General features: G+C 38.1%; 1 protein-coding gene across 1 annotated transcript in view; it reads left to right on the top strand.

Moving 5' to 3' along the window:
- Window positions 1-20,945, top strand: part of Pkhd1 (PKHD1 ciliary IPT domain containing fibrocystin/polyductin) — a 424,327-nt gene that overhangs the window by 299,709 nt on the left and 103,673 nt on the right. Inside the window, exons 53-59 of the mRNA XM_005072284.4 lie at window positions 6,440-6,553; window positions 9,053-9,140; window positions 11,725-11,879; window positions 13,730-13,882; window positions 16,036-16,911; window positions 18,178-18,346; window positions 19,420-19,577. Of these exons, the coding sequence (XP_005072341.1) occupies window positions 6,440-6,553; window positions 9,053-9,140; window positions 11,725-11,879; window positions 13,730-13,882; window positions 16,036-16,911; window positions 18,178-18,346; window positions 19,420-19,577 (1,713 nt within the window). The remainder of the gene's footprint in view (window positions 1-6,439; window positions 6,554-9,052; window positions 9,141-11,724; window positions 11,880-13,729; window positions 13,883-16,035; window positions 16,912-18,177; window positions 18,347-19,419; window positions 19,578-20,945) is intronic.

Here is a 20,945-nt window from a genome sequence, read left to right as displayed (position 1 = left end):
TCTGCACTAGAGAACAGTGTAAATTACGTTTTTAATTCTGCAACTTCTAAGAAATTCTCCAAAAAAAAACTGTGTTGTTCGGAGTCTCTGTGATTGTATGAATCATCCCTTCACAGTCTTCATGAGGAAAGGCAGATATTATTTATGTGTTTTACAATCTTGTATTTGGTAAACAATAAGGGTATGTTCAGTAGCTGTTGCAGTTGTTTTTAAATATTCCCTTCCTAGCTGTTAGCAATTCTGTCTCTAATAGAAAACTTTTCCTGTTTCTACTAATATGTTATATTCAATATCTTATTTCCTATTCTACCCATCCCTCTTGTCCTTGCTACATTAACTTTATTAACATAATGTATTAGTTTTCAAGTATCTTCTTCATTAAATGGTAGACTTCTATGCATGGTGTAAAACTTACTAGCTTCTGATAGTGTGTGTAATTGATATATAGATGAATGAATGGGTATACCTAGGTCTATATTTTATCTCAGTGCTTTTCCCCCTTAGAACATATCATGCTTAAATGTCTATATCTATGAGGAAGGAATTACAATCTTAATGTTCACATGACTACAATATATTTATCTTCTATAAGAAACTGAACAAGTATGAAAACGAAGTAAAAAGTTAGTGACCCAAGTTCAGCTTCTACAAGCTGTCTTGGATTTATTGAAACAGAATAAACTTTGGTTTGTTGATTTGTTAATTTGTGCTTGTTTGCTCAGGAGCACCTGCCTGAACCCATCTTTTTCCTTTATGTATTCCCTTCAATGAGAGATTTCTCCTATTCAATTACATGTGTTCCTTTTATCATAGTTATCATTGACGTCAGCATGTTATTGACACAGATGTTCAATTCATTAGGAATTTTATGCTTTTAAAACTGCATGTGAATATTTTTGTAACAATTTGTAGGAAGACTTCCGAAGTGTATAACAAGAAATAGCATATCTACTGCCAAAATTATATACAACAGTATATAAATATTTTATTATTATTTAAGTAATATGGAATATTAGCATTTATTTGGATAGAAAATTTATATAATGTATATAATTTGTTTCAGCCAAAAAAATTGAGTAATGAATATTATAATAACACTTAAATTTAAAAGAATTCTTAAATCAGCAAGGCATCCTACACACATTGGTGAATGAGGGACACAGTGATTCATTATTTCTATGTCTCATCACAGACAAGTCATGTGATGAACTGCCTAGTTACTCAGTAATTACACTAGGAACTTAGAATTCTATCCTAAAAATTGTCATTCTTTGTTTTTCAGGGTCAGTGATGGGTATTCCTCAGTGCTGTCTCACAGTTGTAGCTGAAAGCCTAAGTTCATCATTAGCACCCACCTTTGATCATCAGAAATGAAGTCCTAGATGTATGGGAGCTTCTATGATTGGAGCTTTCTCAGTCTCAAAGAAGAAAATCTATACAGTTTATTGCCTCCTAGACTGGCAGTTCTGCAAGTCTCATTGAATTATTAAGTAATAAGAAATAAATAAGTCTGAGAAAACTATAGATTACTTCCCCAGCCTAAAGCCATGATACCACGGAGCAAACTTCAAACCCTGTGTATGATGTCTGTTAAAATTAATATATCAGGGGATAGAGAGTTGGCTTAGTGGTTAAGAGCAGTTGTTGCTCTTGCAGAGGACCTGGCTTCAATTCCCAGCACCCATATGGTGGCTCATAACCATCGTTAATTCTAGTTCCACAAGATCTGACACCCTCTTCTGACATTGGTGGACACAAACTTGCAGCTCATGTACTTAACTACATTAAGGCAAAACACTTATTCACATAAAATGAGAAAATAATTAAAAAGTAATATATCCACTTTCGATAAACACTAATGTCATTTTTTAGGGGGAGGGGTTTTGAGACAGGATTTTTCTGTGTAACAGGCCTGGCTGTCCTGGCACTCACTTTGTAGACCAGGATGACCTCCAGCTCACAGAGATCTGCCTGTCCCTGCTTCCTTAGTGCTGGGATTAAAGGCATGTGCCACCACTGCCTGGACTAGTGCCTTCTTTCAAGCAAATACACGTTTAGTGCTTAAATGTACCACACAGATTTCCACAAGGATGTGTTTTATGAGAGCTTATGTGGACTACTCTCCAGTCAGTCATGCTTCACACTGACAGATATTTAATCAAGGTAATGGTTGGCTGATGCAATTTTAAAGTAATGTTGAAGACTAGCACTTTCTAAGTACTACATTCAAAAATTTGTGTTATATATGTATAAGGAGCACAGAATTCCATCTTTGTGCTTGGAGAGTTCTAATACAGCCAAAAGACAGACAGTAAATAATGAGTTTCAAGATGAGATTTGCCTTGGAAAGATAATACTTCTGAATGAATATACTTTTTCACAAACATTACATTATTTCTAAATTTCACTCATGCATTGTTAACCGAAACTCTAGTAAACCTGCAAATTCTTCTGAGTAAAATGCCTTTAATATTGAAATGTTTTGAAATCACTATTTTTAACATGCTTTTAACTCATGAATTTCTTTAATATAAACTTAAGAATCATTTTTGTTTAATCATTAACATGAATATAGCTAATTAGTTGCATCTTATTTAATATAAGACAAATTACATATTAAGTAAATAAATTCAAAAATTCAGATGTGGTGTACACCTGCACTCAGCCAGTAGAGGCGGGAAGATCTTGTAGTTCAAGGCCATCCTCAGCTATACAGTGACTTTGAGGCCTGTCTGCACTTCTTAAAACTGTCTAAAAACCACCATGATTAACTGACTAAAAAATGTTAAAAACCTAACTTTTAAGCTTTCTTTTTCATCATTGTTTGCTACTTTTTAACTTGTACAGGTCTGATTATGGTGTTTCCTGTCTCTGGGTACCATGCCTTGCCTGCTGTTTGCCTCCTCGTTTTCACAGTGTTTATTATGGGAGCAGATGTTTCGCCTTACCACTCTTACCATCCATTTTTCCTTCTAGTTCCCGAGATTTCTGCTCTCTAAAATTGGAAGCTGTACTGCTAGGCACATGTATGTTTAGGGTCATTATAACTTATTCATGTCTTCATTACTATAAGGTGCTTCTCTTTACTGTGGTTTACTGCAAGGAAGTTGGTCTCGGTGAATTAGTCCTTCTACAAAACATTTTTAAAATTAATTCTGATGACACATTGCTTCTTAGCTCACAAAGAGAAGATTAACAGGCAAAAGGCACTGATGTGACACTCTTAAAAGTTCTGAGGTCAAATACGGTATGCTGTCACTGAGGAGGGAGTTGCTTAACACAGACTTAATTGACAAAGGAAGATGGGAATAAAGGTGGACGGTGAGACATTAATTGTGAAAAGGGGTAGTTGTGGTATTCCAGGCAGAGAGGGGAAGACCATGTTTAGGGATTTCCTGTGGCTCAGCTCTGGAAAACCTTGCAAAAAGAAAAAGAAAGGAGGTGAGCACTAAACATAAATGATGCTTCTCTTTGTTTGCTCCCTCAAAGTCTTTAAAAACACTTGTCATTCATTATTTATAAATAACATGCTGAAGACCTTTGAGGATTTATTCATCCCTGCCCATACTGAGTGCTGCATATTGAGTTCATATTCCTTAATTTTTAACAAGAGGCCTGGCTATTTTCATACACTCCAGTTCAAGAGAACAGTAGGTTCTTAGGAATCAGAGTGGAGCAGGTGTGGATGGAAAATCAAGACTTGGGAAAAATGAAAAAGACTGTGAAAGCTTAGAAAGATCTGAAAGCTTAGAAAATTATCCTGAATGCATTTCTTGACTACAAGGTGTGGGATTCATTCTGATAGAGTAGGCTTAAGTGTAAACTATGCTTATATCTGATTCTATCATAGAGATTTAGTTAATAAAGTAATAAAAGGTGCATTTCCCTTTTCTTATGTTTTGAAATTCATGGAATCCATTTGTACCATATCCCCCAAATCAATAATGGTTATCTTTGGTATACCAGAACTTACTTTCTTCCATCTCCTCAGGTGATTTTAACATCTGGAACAAATTCTTTTCCCCCCTCCATTGCCCACCATCATACTAAGCACTAACAACTATGCTTTACTTCTGTCTCAGTCTCCCACATGTCTTAGAATGGTATTTATTAAATCTAAGCCCAATGCCACTAAATATTTGCTATGTCATTTTGACTAGTTACATAAGGCTCTCTTGCCTCAGTTTCCAAATGAGAATTTCTGCAGTCTTCATGGAGAACCTGTGAGAATGTAATGAAATCAGGTATGTGAATGCATCTGTGATGTCTTTGCATCTCAATGACCATTATCTCCCGACATGTAAACTTCAGCTTTCAATACAGCTCACAAAGGTAAACCAGGAACCTGATGCATCATCTGGGGCACCTTGTCTCAGAGCTAGCCCCTCTTATTTACTGAAGTGTGTGTTGGGAAGTGCATCTCATCTCTGTGAGATTGAAAACACAATGAGGGCAGTAGCCCCTAAAAAGCTCTGCTTTCAAAGCTTTTACAAATCCAGGAAGCACTGTATTTTAACATTAGAACATGACATATTTCCTTCTCTTACCCCTGCCTGGTTGCTGAGGAGTTCTACCCTCCATCTTTTCCTCTCCCATGTTAACAAAAAGATTCCAAATTCTGGTCACTTCAAACTCTGAAAGATCACGACAGGCTGACTAATCTTGTCCAGATTTTCTGTGAAGGCACCACATGTGCTGTAGCTTTGGGTTGCATAATTGATTTAATCTCTGATTTTAGAGAAATGTGCAACTCTTTTTGTGGGACTCTGCATACATTTCTCTAGGGCAAAAAGTGTCCTACTTTTCCTCTCTGGTATCTGTTTAGTGCTAGGCCATTTTTTCCCCTATATGATTTTGCCCTCCATGAAATAAATGAAATCACAGTTGGAATACAGCTTACTGGACAGACGTAGAGCAGCAAGATAAGAGTCGCATCAGGCACATTTGCTTAAGAGTCCCTAGTCCTTTGCTTCCTTCCTTCTTGTTCTCCATGTCTTTGGGCTAAGAAGAGATCTTCATTTTTCAGCTAAGGCACCGTGGCATCCACAAAGATCTGGAGCTTGCCTTAGTGTTGTAGCAGAAACACCTAAGCCATGGGTTCCGATGCTTGCTCTCGACTTGTGTGCTGTGCAGTCCGATTTGTCTATCTGGATCTTGCTGTCAACACTTCTAACAATAATGGCTATAGAGGGTGATTTGAGGAGATGTGCATAGAGCAAAACCCAAACTTATGCTAGGTGTATAGGCAGTCCTAACAGGGGTGTTGGTGTGGGAATATGGAGTGGTTTTATGCTGCCTGAGAGAAGAGTAATCAGAATGACAAGTAGGTGGTTTTAACTTTACCAGTTATTCCATACTACATGTGGCAGTCCTATCTTTTTCTGTTTTCAGGAAACTGGTAAACTGGAAAGTCTCATTTGACCGGGGATGATTTTGGTGACCCTGGTTCCATAGGATATATAGTTTGAGGAAGACTTTTATACTGGTTATTTATTCAACAATGGATTCTGTAAAAATAGCGTAACTTTCCTAAGTCTGTACTCATTAATATCATGTTAGCAAGTCTCTGAACAGTCGTCAAACTGTAAAGAACATGATTGTTCCCTCAAGAGACTGTTAGAAGCAATTCCCAACTGCTGAGTGTCATAGCCTTATGCTTTCTGTATCCCAATGATGCTAGGAGAACTTATGAAAAACAATTTAGTATTGGTTTAATAAACCACCATTGTTTGAAGTCTGCTGCATGCTGTTAGTTGGATAGATTTAGATTCATACCTGAAGCTTCGGATCTCTTTCTATGTGGATATTTACATAGAAACAAGAATCAGTCTTCTTAGGTTTGTAGAGAACATTAAATACTAAAACCATGTGAAGGACATGGTCTTCACACAACCCTGGTTACTGTGTTAGCCAGGATTTGCTGTAATAATGGTTTTTAGTGCATAACTTCCATATCTCAGTGGTTTTTAAAATGAGCATTCATATTAGACTGGGTTGAATGTGGCTCCAGTCTGTTTGCTGTTCTCCGGGTTTCTCTGAATGTCTCTTCATTTAAGCACCCAAGGGTAAGAGGAATTAGATGACACTGAAAAGATCATCTATTTGTGTGGGATACTTGGCAAGTATTTCCACTACCAGCTGACAACTGTCATTACTACCCCTTCCATACAAACTTCACTAACCCAGAGCACTTCACAAAATAAGCTTGGATAATAGGTGCCAGTAAAGTGTACTCTGTGTCTATTATGAGAAGTAACAGATGACTGAAAAATGATTAGCCAGCGTTCTTCAGAGAGCCTTGTAGATCCTATGCTTTCTGCTGTCATTTATTTATGTGTCCGTTGTCTCTTCTCCCCACAGTCAACATCACAGCATTTACTCTGGATTATTTCTTTGCATTTCTAATGATCTTGGATGAATTACTCTGCTTTCTTAACAGGTTCTTTAAAAAATCCCTTAGAAAAAGAACAAAGACTTCTGGTTCTCCTTCGAGCTTCAGAAGAAATCTTTTGTGACCATTTTGATGAGATTCGTGTTGACCCAGGAACAATTGGTAAGAGTTAGATATAATGTATGTTAATAATATAATGTGTGTGACTGCAGGTTTGTGTCTGTGAGTGAGACAAGATAGAAAGAGATAGACAAAGGAGTTCCATTACTTGGACAGCTGCCAAATTCTAGTTTATATTTACTCTTTGACTTACCAGGTGTTCAATGTCCATTTACAGGTATCATAACTATGACTCGGAATTGATAAACTATGTAGGAGTGGTGATCACAAGAACATTCACTGTTGACAGTGATATTGCCATAGTATTCAAATAACAAATCCTAACCTGGTCTACAAACACGAAGACTGGGAACACAAAGCCTGGGACAGCTTGTACTAACACATGAAAAGTTTCCAAATCAACGAGTATCACAGGATAAGAGTATTTCTCAGTGGCACTGCGTGATCCTTATTTACATTTTGAAAGGGAATCCTCTCGGCACAAAGTAGTTTCCCTTCCTTTGACAAAATCCATTCCTTTCAAAACTAGATCCCCCTTTACTTATTTGTTTCTTTTCCCTATAGGAGGAGAGGTGAATTCAGTCAGGTCAGGGCTGCTTACTACGTTTTTGAGTATTATGTTGTTACATAGTCTAGATGTGTGTGTTACTGTCATGAGCCAGAGTAGTGATTTCATTGGAATTTTCCTTTAGAGGAAAATTTGTGTTGGATGTTTTCCAAATTAAGATGTAGTATGTACATGTATGAGGTTTCGGAACATTATGGGAGAAATATTCAGATATCATGAGGCTTGTTAACTTACTTCTGAAATGCTTAATAATTGCTGTATTACATGTTGAAATGCTTTATAATTTCAATTTTTCCTCATGAATACTGTTTACTTGATTATCACCATGACATGGGTTAAAGGATTTTTAGCTTTTCTCAGTTGTTCAAGAAGAAGGACTGTGTATACTAGACACTTTTGATTTGATCAGTTTGTTCTGTGGACTAATCACATTGGTTGAAACTTTCAGATAAAAGTTCACACTACTACATGTGCTGATCCTGGACCCAGACATATGCTTCAACTAATGCCTTTAAATTTTTTACTGATAGCAATTGAAATAAAGAATACGCAGTTCACATCATACTTAACTTCTATGGTACCATAAGCAAAAGGCAGGTTTTAATGATCTTAAGTAGTTTATTGCCTTCTTGAAACAACTAAGAAATGTTATCAATTTACAGTTAAGCTTTGATGATGGAAATAAGCAAGAAATCTGCTTTTCTAATTAGCTGAATTTTCTGGATAATTCAGATTAAGACATGTGAATTGTAATTGTTTTTTAAAATAAATATTGCTGTTGGAAATTTCTGTAAATCCCCCTAGAATCCTGTCTGCCTAGGTACTTAGCCTGTAATGAGTAAAAGATGATTTTAGTTTTATGATTTGGTATTTTGTGACATGTATTCTTGAAACTATCTTATGAATTTATTCTAGGACATGTTTTGAAAGTAAGATTCATTCTGCATATATTACCTTATCTTAATTTATCTTTTAACACATCTTTATGAATTAGAGCATAGAAGAAATTATAGATATTGGCACTAAACAATTAAAGTCTCAATAATTATGATTTTATTGTTGTGGTTCACACTGGATGATGGAAATCCAAGGCACGTTGCTGAAATCTCAATGGTGTTTACTTCTTTCATTTTAGTATGTTTTTATTAAATATTATGAATATTTATGTTACTAAATTAGTGGATTGCAACAAAATATTTCCATTTGATAGGGCTCTTCACATAATCCATTTCAGTGCAGGGGGAAAACATTAAAACCCCATGTCAAATGTACATAAATTGTTCATCTATATATTGTCTAAATGAAATAAATTCACATATGGAGATACATCATTATTTTTTTTCTACTATGGGAATGCATGGCCACATTTTTTGGAACACTAGACTATGAGAAATTCTGTTTATAGTTGAAAATGCCAATGAATTACTTTTGAGGTAATTATCAAAAGCCTGAAAGAATACACATAGGCTGACTTTCCCTGGTTAAGATGGTAATTTGTAAGTCCAAAAAAAAAAACAGAATATCTATCTGTTCATGTTTCCCTTTATTATCTATAGTATGACAAAATATTAAATCTGAGCACTGAAAAGAAAGTTAATTGTACTGAGGTCCAATATTCAGAAAATGGAATGAGCCTTGCCACTTGGACAATCTAGAGCATATTATAAACTATCAAAACTGGTTGACTTCCATCAGATCCAAAAAGTCTGAAGTCACCTTGATGGCATTAGGACAAATCTCTTTACATTGACCTGGTTCTCCATTAGATGTAGTTTTAATTTCTCTGTAGGTCTTTGGGTTATATTTGATATGTTATAATAGAAATATTCTATTTTAAAGGTAAGATGGACATGATCAGATATGGATTAAATGTTGCATATTTTGTGTAAAAACCTTTGAATCATAAATTATCTGTCCTTAATTAAGATGGAAGTATTGTCTTAGTGATTTTTAGTGATTCTCTACTTTTTAAGGAGTTTTTGGGAAACTTAACCTTCACAGTGCTTATCCTAAGAAATCCTGGGTGCACCTTGGAGCTGATATTGCACCAGGAAATGAGAGGTAAGGAAAGAATCAGAGGCCTTTACTTGTCATTGTTTCGTTTGTTTCTCTGTGATGTTTTATTGTGATATGAAACCCTAAGCAACATCATTCAAATCAGAGGGACTAGAAAAATAATGTAACATTGAAGGACAAAACATACAAAATGCAGGAGAAGGAAACTGTGTACTGAGGTTGGCTTTAGATAATGCATGCTTTTTGCAAGCATGTATAGAACTTTGGGTTCTAGGTGATAAGGCAAGGAGTATGAATTGAAAATACACTAGTGAGGTTTGACAAGATGAGAGACACTGACAGAAATCAGAGTGAGGGGAAGCTTATGAGGATAAGGGATGCATCCATCACTGCCTTGAACTGAACAGATGATGTGAAGAACACACTAACAGAGATCTACCAGGACCTGGGAGACAAGAGAAACAGATGAAAGTAACAGAAGACGTGATACTAGAAGGAAAGACCAAAAAGTAGAAAGCTCCCATAGGAAGCTGTGCTTAGTAATAAGAAGCCAGGCCAACCCCAATTAAAACTATAACAGCAACTCTAACTGGAACACACATGACAAAACTCAGAAGAGTTATATTTAAAATGGATAAAAGGATATTAAGAATAATGATTGTAATATTATATGATCCTGATGGTGCAGGAAGAAAATTGAGTTAATAAAGAAAAACAGGGGCCCTGGAACAAGGGTCCTTTTATAAAGTAAAATCAAAAGAGCATGGAGTTGTGATGTCCCAAAGTAGAAGAAGGAGATGCTCCAATTCCAGAAGAAAGAGAAATGACCATTACACACACACACACACACACACACACACACACACACACACACACACCTATATATTTACTCAATACACAGGGAAGAACCTAACAAGGTGATGCTATTCCTGATGCCTGTGAACTGGATCAGGAATCTTCCTTTTGTCCAACCTAGTCTTTTGCTCCATTTTATTATAGAATCTTGAGTAATTAACCTTTCTCTAAAGCTGATTCCCTGCTTTATGGTTCCTCCCTTCATTTTTCTTCTTTCTTTCTCATCATTCTCTTATTTTGTTCTTATGTAGCCAAGACTGGGCTCCAACTCTCTATGTAGCTGTGGATGATTCTGAATTTTTGGATTATCCTGAATCTGCCTCCCAAGTACTAGGATTATAGGTGTGTACCACCAAGCCAAGCTTATGGGATGCTGGGTTTTAGATACACGGCTTCATGTGTGCTAGGAAAACACTCTAGGAAGTGAGCCACAAGTCCCATTTTCCTTTAAAAATAGCATTTGTTCTGTTGTTTTACTGTTGATTTCCTATGGCATCATAGCAAATCAATGGCACAGCTGAGACTTTACAAGGATGTATACCATCCATCACTTATTATTGACTATGTTAATATATGCTGCACAACTGATGTCTTGTCAAGGTCATATTGCCTAGATGAACATTTACATGTAGCACAGAGTTTCTTGTCACTGTTTGCTAAGTTAGCGACATTGACTAAAGTGACATAACTAAGTTGGTATTAGGTAAGAGGAGTGCGAATGAAGAAAAAAACAATCAAACTCACTAAGAAAAACCTGCACAGCAATGGCAGATTGAGGAGAAATTGTGAGTCTAAGGAGATGTCCAAAGTTCTCATTGATTCATAGAAAGATAAAAGTGTAATACTTGGAATAACACACTGGCATAACACACATCCACTATTCCACACTATGAAACTCAGATGTCAGGGTGAGATAGGAGTGTTTGACTTCATCATTGAAGATACAAGGCTGGAAAAACTAAACAGTTTTTTGAGATCTACGGACTCATAGCTGTATCTGTCTCACCAGGATGATAAAAGGCTAATATATCTGCAGAATATATGAAAAGAGATCTCTTTGGAAATATCCTTATATGCTTTCAAGTCAAGAAGGGAGACGGCTTAGTCAAAGCACATGAAGATGTGATTGTTGAACTCTGGCTTGTTTACTGGGGTTACAAGTATGAGGCCCCACCCCTGTCTGTTTTTTTTTTGAGGTTATCCATTTTTTAATATATTTTACTTAGATAACTTTTTTCGTTTACTTTACGTACCGCATCAGTTTCCCTTCCTTCTGCTCCCCCTGGTCCTTCTCGCCCCCACCCCTACTTCCTATCTACTCCTCTCCCCTTCCACTCCTGTCTCTCCATTCAAAAAGGGGCAGGCCTCCCATGGTCTTGAACACAGCCTGACACATCAATTTGAGGCTGGACTGAGCCCTTGTCCTTGAGTCAGGACTGGACAAGGTAATCCAGCATGGGCAACAGGTTCCCTAAAGTCAGCTAAGTGCCAGAGACAGGTCCTGGTCTCATGCCTGGCCTTTTAAAATGTGGCTTCTTGGGCCCAAATTAAAGTCTTTATGCTCTCAGAGCACAAACTTTATGAACTCAGTGTTTCCTCCATGCACAGCAGTCAATATTCACCAAAAGATGTTCTCTTATGTTTGGTTTTTGCTCCATCTTTTAGTTTCTGTAGTGAGAGAGACTTCTTTGGTGGGTTTTGCTTTATCTTGAGTTACTTGATGATCTCTGTTGTTTTATCAGTGTATCTGACACCCCGCTTTCTGAGTTTACAGAATTATAGTGGACAGTGTAGTAGATTGGCAGCCCCATGACAAAATAGTCCTCAGCTCTTCTTCTTATGAACCTCATGAGGCAGAGGTCCTCACAGTAAAGGAAGTCAAGGGCCATCACATTAAGGTCTATGAACGCCTCAGACACCGGCACATTGGTAAGTGCTTTGCTTTGCTGCTTAAGGGAAATGGATGGGCTATGAAGGGTCTGCTTGCCAGCCTGCCCAGGCTCATTGCACTTGCTTGAAACAGCTGACCTGAACAAGGGGGAGATCTTGGACCCCAAACTGATGGCTGAGCTGCCAGCATGGGACTGATCCAGGCCTCCTGAATGTGGGTGTCAGTGAGGAGGCCTAGGCAATCTATGGGGCCTTGGGTAGTAGATCAGTATATATCCCTGGCACACAAATGGGCTTTGGGCGCCCATCCCACAATGAGGGATTCTCTCTAAATATGGACATTTGGGGGGTCAAGGCCCTCCCTGGAATGAAATGACAGACTCTAGATATGCCCTATGGTGGGCCTTACCATCCCTGGGGAATGGAGTGGGGATTGGGTGGGGGGTTGGAGGAGACTGGAAGGGAGAAGCAGCATAGTGGGGAGGGAGAGGGAGCTGGGACTGACATGGGAAGCAAGCATGTTTTCCATTTAAATATATAATTTAAAAAGTGTTTCAAAAAACAAAATAAAACAAAACAAAACGTGGAGGCAGGTTACCTGATTGCTGACCTGCATTTGTCCCAGAAACTTTTCTCAATTTTTCTTTCCCTTCCCTTCCCTCTCCTCTCTCCCTCTCCTCTTCCTTCCCCTCCCCTCACATCTCCTCTCCTCCTTCTTCCTTCTTTCTGCCTTTTAATATTTTTTTGTTTGTTTGAGACAGGGTATGACTAAACAATCCAAGCTTGCAACTCAAACTCGTTTTCCTATTTTAACTCTCCAGAGCCAAACTTACAAGCGTACATGACACATGCCTTCATGCCTGGTTAACTATTAATTCTTACTTTATTAATTTATATGTTGAACAGGGTCCTGGGTGTAAATTCTACATTTAAATAATACCCATCAAACAAAACCACCCTCCTGTGTCGTGTATGAAATGCATTTAACTCAGGAGCTATAACTGGTGAAACATGTAAATTGTTATTATTATTTTATCTGGTATGTGAGAGGGGAATATGAATCTTCACTGAAACTGTCTAAAGTCTTTTTAAGTTGGAATTTTAAAGGTAATGTCTCTTCCTCTCCTTTTTATTGTTGCTGAGATGGGATTTTTCTATGTGACTTAGGCTGGTCTTGAATTACTGGGAACTAGTCATTCTCATGCCTCAGTCTCCAATTAACTAGTACTATAGGCTATGTGTCACTATGTCTGGCTTTACTTTTTGTTTAAAAAGCATAGCGCAGAAAAGAAACATCTTTATTAGCCCTGGCCAGCTAGCACTATCACGAAATGCTGGTGGAAATAGGGAAACAAGGCTCTTCCGTATCCCTGCTCGCATAGATGGTCTGGGTTGTAGATGGTAGGAGCCCATCAGCAAATGGGGTTACTGTGTTTCATGACATCCCCTTCTAGTCCCTTCACTGTCTAACACTGATGTTTACTCTATCACTGCCTCATCTGACCTGGGCACCTTTACTCCCCTGATAGAAGTATATGGGCAATGTGCAAGCAATTGCCACAGACTCATTCTGATGCATAAAGGAGGTTGGGAATCCTACTAATTGGACAAATCTGGGAATCAGTGGTGCATCCTAGTCCCCAGAGTTATTGAGAAGAAATGAATTATTGCTCACACATTCTCTTTGATCCCAAAGAGGAACAAGTGAACAGGTTTTTCATTTCTTGACTGACATCTGTGGAGTGTGCCTGAGGAAATGCTGTCTTTCATGTTGGAAGGACTTCTAACAGGAATGGAAATTTTCATTTGTGTGGTACAGTAGGGTCCCCAGTTGGTGATTTCCAAGACAGCCAGTTAAAAGTTGTTTCTCACCTGCCCTGTTTCTCTAGGAAGTGCCCACATCATGGAAAATGGTAGACACATTCCTTTGGCTGCTGAGGTTGGACTGTTGACTAGGAACATTAAAATTCAGTCTGACTCATCCTGTAGAGGTAGACTCTTTGTGGGGTCCTTCAGGAAGTCTAGCAGAGAAGAGCTTTCTGGTAAGTGAAATGAAATTTTCAGTTAATAAGCATTACCATCCAGCTACTAAGTGATTCTGAACCACTCATCTGGGACACTCAGAAACTTCAACTGTGAGAATTTTTACTGTAATGCAAAATGATCAAATTAGGTGGCTTCTTTGTACTCCAGGAAGCTATGAGTTTTCAGCCTCAATCTTTGCTAAATTAGCAGTGTGAAGTTAAATAATATACTAGAGATCAGTGCATAGGCACCTTTTACCCTCAAAGAAAACACGTTTCCTCTGCTTGGAAATGAGATGACTTAAAAACTCTGTGAATTTTATCACTTGACTGATTTTCTCTTAACTTTCCCCAGTAACATCTAATGAGTCATGCTACAAATTAGTGGTTATAATTTAAATACAAATCATTTCCATATTTTAAAGTACTTTAAAACCAATCCAATCTTTTTCAAAGATCAATGAAGTATTTTTTTTCATTTTTGCTTCAGCTCTTTTAGAATCTTGCAAAATTCTTTGATGACCTCATTTATTAAACGTATGTTCTGGCTTCCGTCTTACAAAGCTCTTCCTGATCAAGTAGTTTGGGAAATGTTGCCATGACAGCTCCATCTTTTAAAAACACTATTTATCTATCCTTAAGGATCTGAATTTATTTATAAAATTATCTCTTTTTATTCTTAGAAACTTCCCTTAATACTTCTTGGAGTGCACATCAACTGCTGATTAATTCTATTTTCTTTTACCTAAAAATGCCAGGTTTTCATCTACTACTCCTTGAAGGATATTTGTTTTTTAATATTTGGTATTAGAAAATTCCTGAATATATTTAAAATGATTCTTTTAAGCTTGGGTTTCTATAACCAAAAGAAGCCATTCATCTTTTTCTATGAGGATTTTATTCTGCAAGATAAAATGAGGATGCAACACAAGTGATGAACACAATATAAAGGACAGGAGACAGAAGAAAATTCTCACATAGTTGAAAATTCGCTCATTTTATGTGGACGGCATCATTTTTACTCTAAGTTGGGAATTATAGATATCTATTATTCATTTGTGCACCTCTTAAATCTGATGAAGGAAGTTTCTCTGTGCAGTGGAAAGTTAACACAGAAACTCACAACTGTGTAGGGTGTCTGGGAAGTGTTCAGCCAAAAGTGGCACATCAATGTCACCCCTGTCTTAGGGTTTCTACTTCTGTGAAGAGACACCATGACCACATCAAATCTTATAAAGGAAAACATTTAGTTATTCTGGCTCAATTACAGTTTAGACATTCAGTCCATTATCATCATTATGGGACATGATGGCAGGCAGGCAGACATGGTACTGAGCAGGTAGCTGAGAATTCTACATCTTGCAGGCAACAGAAAGTGAACTGTCTCACAAAGCATGGCTTACACATAGGTGAGACTTCAAAGCATACCTCCACAGTAACACAATTCCTTCAATAAGACCACACCAACTCCAATAGGGCCACACCCCTCATTAGTGCCACTTCTCTTGGGGCCCATTTTCTTTCAAACCACAACAACCACAGTCATTCCAAGGCTCAGGCACTATTGCAGAAGAAGGAATAGAAAGACTATAAGGGCCAGAGCTGAGGGAAGACCAGACCAAAACTATGTCTTCAATGCATGACAAGACCACCACACTGAAGAACTCCCAGCAGCTGTGGTTGCCTGTACAAGACCTACACAAGAACACTCACTATTCCAGAATAAAATGCAAAATACAGTGGAGCTAAGGTTAAAATATGGAAAAGATTACATGGAGGTCATTTCTTTATGTTTACTCCTGAGAATTGATCCTAGGGTATCACATATACTAGGTCAGTGCCCTTGATTCAGTCTCCTAACAAATTCTAAGAATATGTAAACCAGTTGTATACCTCCCCAAGGTTGTTCCCTGCCTTATTTCTCTTTTTTACTTCTTATATAAGAGTATAGACAGCACATGTCTGTTTGTAGACAAGAAAAGTGATCTTTCCAGTGATTCTTTTTTCTTTTTTAATGAGAGTTTATGGTGTGATATATAGTTTTTGTGCTAAGGATAATGATTACATTTCACATAAATGTTTGCATTTTCTGATGCCCCAAAATAAAGGCCTTCAATATTTTGGGGAAAACAAGAAAGGACTTGATATGAATATGTACATTTTCTTTATAGGTGTCCTTCAACTTCTAAATGTAGAAATTCAGAACTTGGGGTCACCGTTGTATTCATCCATTGAATTCACGGGCATGTCAGCTGGATCCTGGATAATAGCTTCTACTGTACATCAAAGCTGTGGCGTGGGCATCCATGCATCTGCCAGTCATGGGATGATTTTAAATGACAATGTAGTGTTTGGCACCAGTGGCCATGGCATTGATCTGGAGGGTCAGAACTACTCTCTCACTAACAACCTTGTCATCCTGACGATGCATTCATCAAGGTCATCTCCTTGGGTGGCAGGAATCAAAGTGAACTATGCAAAGGATATCATTCTCCATGGCAATGTGGTGGCAGGATCAGAAAGACTTGGCTTTCACATATGTGGCCATGGGTGCTCCTCTGAGTTGCTTTGGTCTGACAATGTAGTCCACTCAAGCCTCCATGGCCTTCACCTCTACAAGAAACATGAACCCACCAACTGTACTGGTGTCTCTGGATTTCTGGCTTTTAAGAACTTTGACTATGGTGCCATGGTACAGACAGAGAATAGTGTGGTCTTGCAGAATATCACTCTGGTGGACAACACTATTGGTCTTTTGGCAGTTGCATATGTATCTTCTGCTCCACTGAGCTCCATCCGAGCTGTGCAGATTGTGCTTAGGAATTCAGTCATTGTGGCCACTAGCACCTCTTTTGACTGCATTCAAGACAGAAAGACACCACAGTCAGCCAACTGGACATCAACAGATAGAGCACCTTCCAATCCTAGAGGAGGCCGGATTGGTATTCTGTGGCCAGTTTTCACCTCAGAACGAAATCAATGGCCTCAGGAGCCATGGCATAAACTGAGAAGTGGCCATGCAGTTTCAGGAATTATGAAGCTTCAAGGTAGGATTCTGGAGTTTGTCCTAAAAAGGTGGTTTCACACACCCAAGCACACAGCTTTCAGGAGAATTCCAAAACCATACAGTAAGAAGGTCCACTGTGACCTAGTGCTTGCTTGTCTAGCTTGGATCCTAAAGTTGATGAATCACAGATATGTATTCAAGTCAGTGAGTGAGTCCTTATAGAAGTGACTGATTCCTTCTTGCCTCAGAGATTCACTGTAACTACTTAATTCAAAAATACACCTTGGATGGAAGTTGTATTTCCTATTATCCACTAAAGCAACTGAGACACAGAAATTGTGCCTCAACCGAGGTTGCTTTACAGTGCTCTAAAAATTACTTGGTTTAAAGTCAGCATTTGGAAATTCGGGCAGCTTAGCTTGTTCCAGGTAGTTTTTGGTAATTTCACACTTATTCCCCATCTATTTAGTAGTTGGTTTGAGTGTTCCATAAAATAGATTTTCATCAAGGTTTTAATTGTACTTTTTCTGAAGACTCAATTATTTGAACCATTGTCCTCAAAGGTAGTTTTTAAAAATTATTTTATGTGTATGAGTGCTTGCCTGTGTATACATGTCTGTGCAGCAAAGTATGAAGTACCCACAGAGGCAGGATAGGGTGTTAGATCCCCAAAACTGGTGTTAAAGAAGATTGAGAGCCTTCATGTGGCTGGAGTTGAACATGTGTCCTTTGGAAGAACCGTCAGTACTCTAGCCACTAAGCCAAATTCTGTCTTTTTTTTAAACATACAATGTCTATATATTCTCCAGATATTTTTTCTTTTTTTTTCTTTTTTCATCTTTGTCTAGTTTTTTTATCATTTTTTATTTTAATTTTAAATAGCTTGTTTTACATGTCAATACCAGTTCCCTCTCCCTCCCCTCTTCCCGCACTCCCCTTCCCCCCTCCCTCCCACCCTATTGCCAAATCCTTCCACATAGGGGATATCTAGAGTCTGTCATTTTACTCTTGGTAGGGTCAAGGCACTCCCCTAAGAGTCCAGGCTGAGAGAGCATCTCTCTTTGTGCTATAGGCACATGAAGACAGTTTGTATACCAGGGATCGACACTGATCCACAGCTCAGGCCCCCCCCCAAATGTGAGTGTCCAGATATTTTGTTACTAAGATTCATGTAAACTCCCTGGGATTATCCTGGTTAGATCAAAATGGCTCCTATAACATACATTATGAAAAAATATTTAGTTGTGTAATCTGTGTTTGATGGTACGCATGATACAATCTTGTGAAACATTGTTTAAATTTTCAGACGTCACATTTTCTAGTTTTGTGAAGAGTTGCTATAGTGGTGACCTGGATGTCTGCATCCTGCCTAATGAGTATAACACTGGAATCATGTACCCGATAACAGCAGAGAGAACCAGGATGCTAAGGATGAAGGACAAAAACAAGTTCTTCTTTCCTCCATCACAGCCCAGGTACCACTTTCAGCATTGACAATACACTGTATTTATGAACAATTTTCAACTCTTTACATCCATAAAACATTAAAAATTATAACATCACACAAATTGAAATAAATCCCTGTGGAAAAGGCTGGTGCCTTGATTTAGCGGTCTCAACATTTTACCTCCCCCCTCCCTATATTCTTGTCCTTTCACATAGGAGTTTAAGAATTTTGCTCACAAACAAGAAGATACTGGTTACAGATGATTTCTCCTCCCTTCTTGAGTTTTTTTCTTTAAAAAAATAAGGGTCAGAAGTTATTTTGTAACAGTTCTTTTGTTGTTTTTTTCTTAGAGATATTTTCAAAATAGCTGGATTCAAAATCAACTTCATTCTTTCCTCTATCATGAAGCACAAATTCCACAGATGGGGACTCAGAGAGCTATTGAGCAGGATGAAGATATAGGAGGAGTCTGTACCTACTGCTAGGAACTCCAAAGCTAAACAATAAGACATAGACCAGGTGTAACTGCTCTGGGACATATGACCAGAGAGTTTTACTTAAGGATCTGAAAAAAAATGAGTTATTCTTTTCCACACTGAAAAAAAAATACTGCTTTAGGGAGACAATGGATATTCTAAATAAGCCACTCCATATGGAAGATTCACATGTTTGACTAAACACTGTTTCCTTTTTAATGCCTATCCCTGAGCCATTGTGGGTAGCTCAGTACAGTTAGGCAGACCATTTGTGCTGTGTTATTATATGACGGTTGTGTCTTACCAGTGGAATGAAAGATACACCTCTTGGTCCACTTGTTCCCATTCCAAAATTCCATAAACTAGATGATTTATAATAACCAAAGATTTATTTGTTATAGTTTAGGAGTCTGGGAGTACAAAAATCAAAGAACCTCATGACTGAGGTTGGGTGTGTGCTACTGAACAGGACATCCATGCAAGGTGAAGAATATTAGCCCTACATGGCAGGACAGGAAGATGGATAGTACCTTCACTTGCCACAGATTCAGCACTGTTCTTGTCCTTGTCCTTTCTTTTTGCTTCCTATCATGAGATGATAGTTCATTTTTCCCTTTTTCCACAGGAAAGACTTAGAAGGAACCACTTGCCTCGAATCTGACTGGGAAAGTTCTAGAAAATACCTCTTTACAGATCTGGATGGAAGAACCCTGGGTCTGCCTCCACCAGTTTCTGTGTTTCCAAAGATAGAGGCGGAATGGACTGGATCATTCTTCAACACAGGTTGGTTATGTCTGACCATGATGCCCATGGCAAAGGTAGAATGCATGTAAAAGAGTTTATGGCCCCATTGTCCCATGAAAGCCAAGATATATTGGGCAGGACCCAAAGTCTAGAAATGGAGCCTGTACTGATGTCCTATCAAATCACATTTATGACAGAGATGCTTAGTCAGTAACTGATACTGTGACATTACTACTGTGACCTCTTATGGGGTGCCTGTGTCTATGTCAAATGTGTTTATTATCATCACTCAGCTCTGAGCACGAGGTAGATAATAATTCTAATACACACCTTAGATTTGTGCAGCATTCATGTCACCTTGAAATAACCCAGACATCTATGCATCCATCTTTCTTTTGTTCTAGGATGTAAAAGCTCATTTGGGAGAGGGTAGTATAGAAGGCGCCATGAGACTCATCTCCCTGCTCTCCATATGTCTCTTAAACTGTGTTGTGCTCAGAACTTCTGCCTTCTGTTTTCTTTTCTTGATCATACAGCTATATCAGCCTTGCAGGGCCTTTTTTTAAAAATCTGGTTCCTAGACAGATTTCCATTTCTACCACCAGTGACATGATTGAACTGAGTTTGTGCACATTGCAGGAAAACCTAAAGATTTTTTCCACTCTACCTCTGCCTTATTCTTTTTAGATTATTTTTCTAGTATTCATCATCTTTAATTTTTATCAGTTACATTTGTACTTTTATAATTCCTTACATTTATGCAATGCATCCGAAGTGATCTCACCCCCCTTTTACTTCCTCCCTGCTCCCATTATCTCCTTCTTCTTTGACATTTTAAGTTCTGAAGGTGTGACTCACTCAATGTTAAGTGCTCAGACCATTCTTATTCCAGGAGGACCAAGATCAAATTTCTACTCAGTGCTACCTATCAGTTATGATTTCTATCACTAACTTAGACCTGACCTTGACATTTAGTCAAAAATACCCACCTGATCCTATTAAGAAGGATGGGCACCTCAGATGCACATGCCCACTATCAAATCCCAATCTGCCTCAGTGTGACCCTATTACCTGCCCTTTGCCTTCATCAGTTGTGTGAAAACATAGAACATGCTCCTTGTTCTTTTTCTTGCCCAAGCTTTCACATTTGCCTATCTTTCTTATCTGCAGTTTCTGTTATGTAGACATCACCATCTCTCACCTGGAGGCTGAATACCCTCCCTGTTGATGTTTTCTTCCATTTCTGCATTCTGCACTATACTTACCTAATAGCCAAGACAAACTTTTAAGTTTTCCAATCCCTTTCACCCATTCAGAAGGACGTCCAAACCACAATCTTTCCAGATTCATTTTTGGATCATGGATGCTTTCTCCTACCTCCTGTGATCCTCACATACCTTAATTATT

Source organism: Mesocricetus auratus, unplaced genomic scaffold (genome assembly GCF_017639785.1).
Source record: "Mesocricetus auratus isolate SY011 unplaced genomic scaffold, BCM_Maur_2.0 Super-Scaffold_100021, whole genome shotgun sequence".
Lineage (NCBI taxonomy): Eukaryota > Metazoa > Chordata > Mammalia > Rodentia > Cricetidae > Mesocricetus > Mesocricetus auratus.
This window is presented reverse-complemented; position numbering and strand designations above follow the sequence as displayed.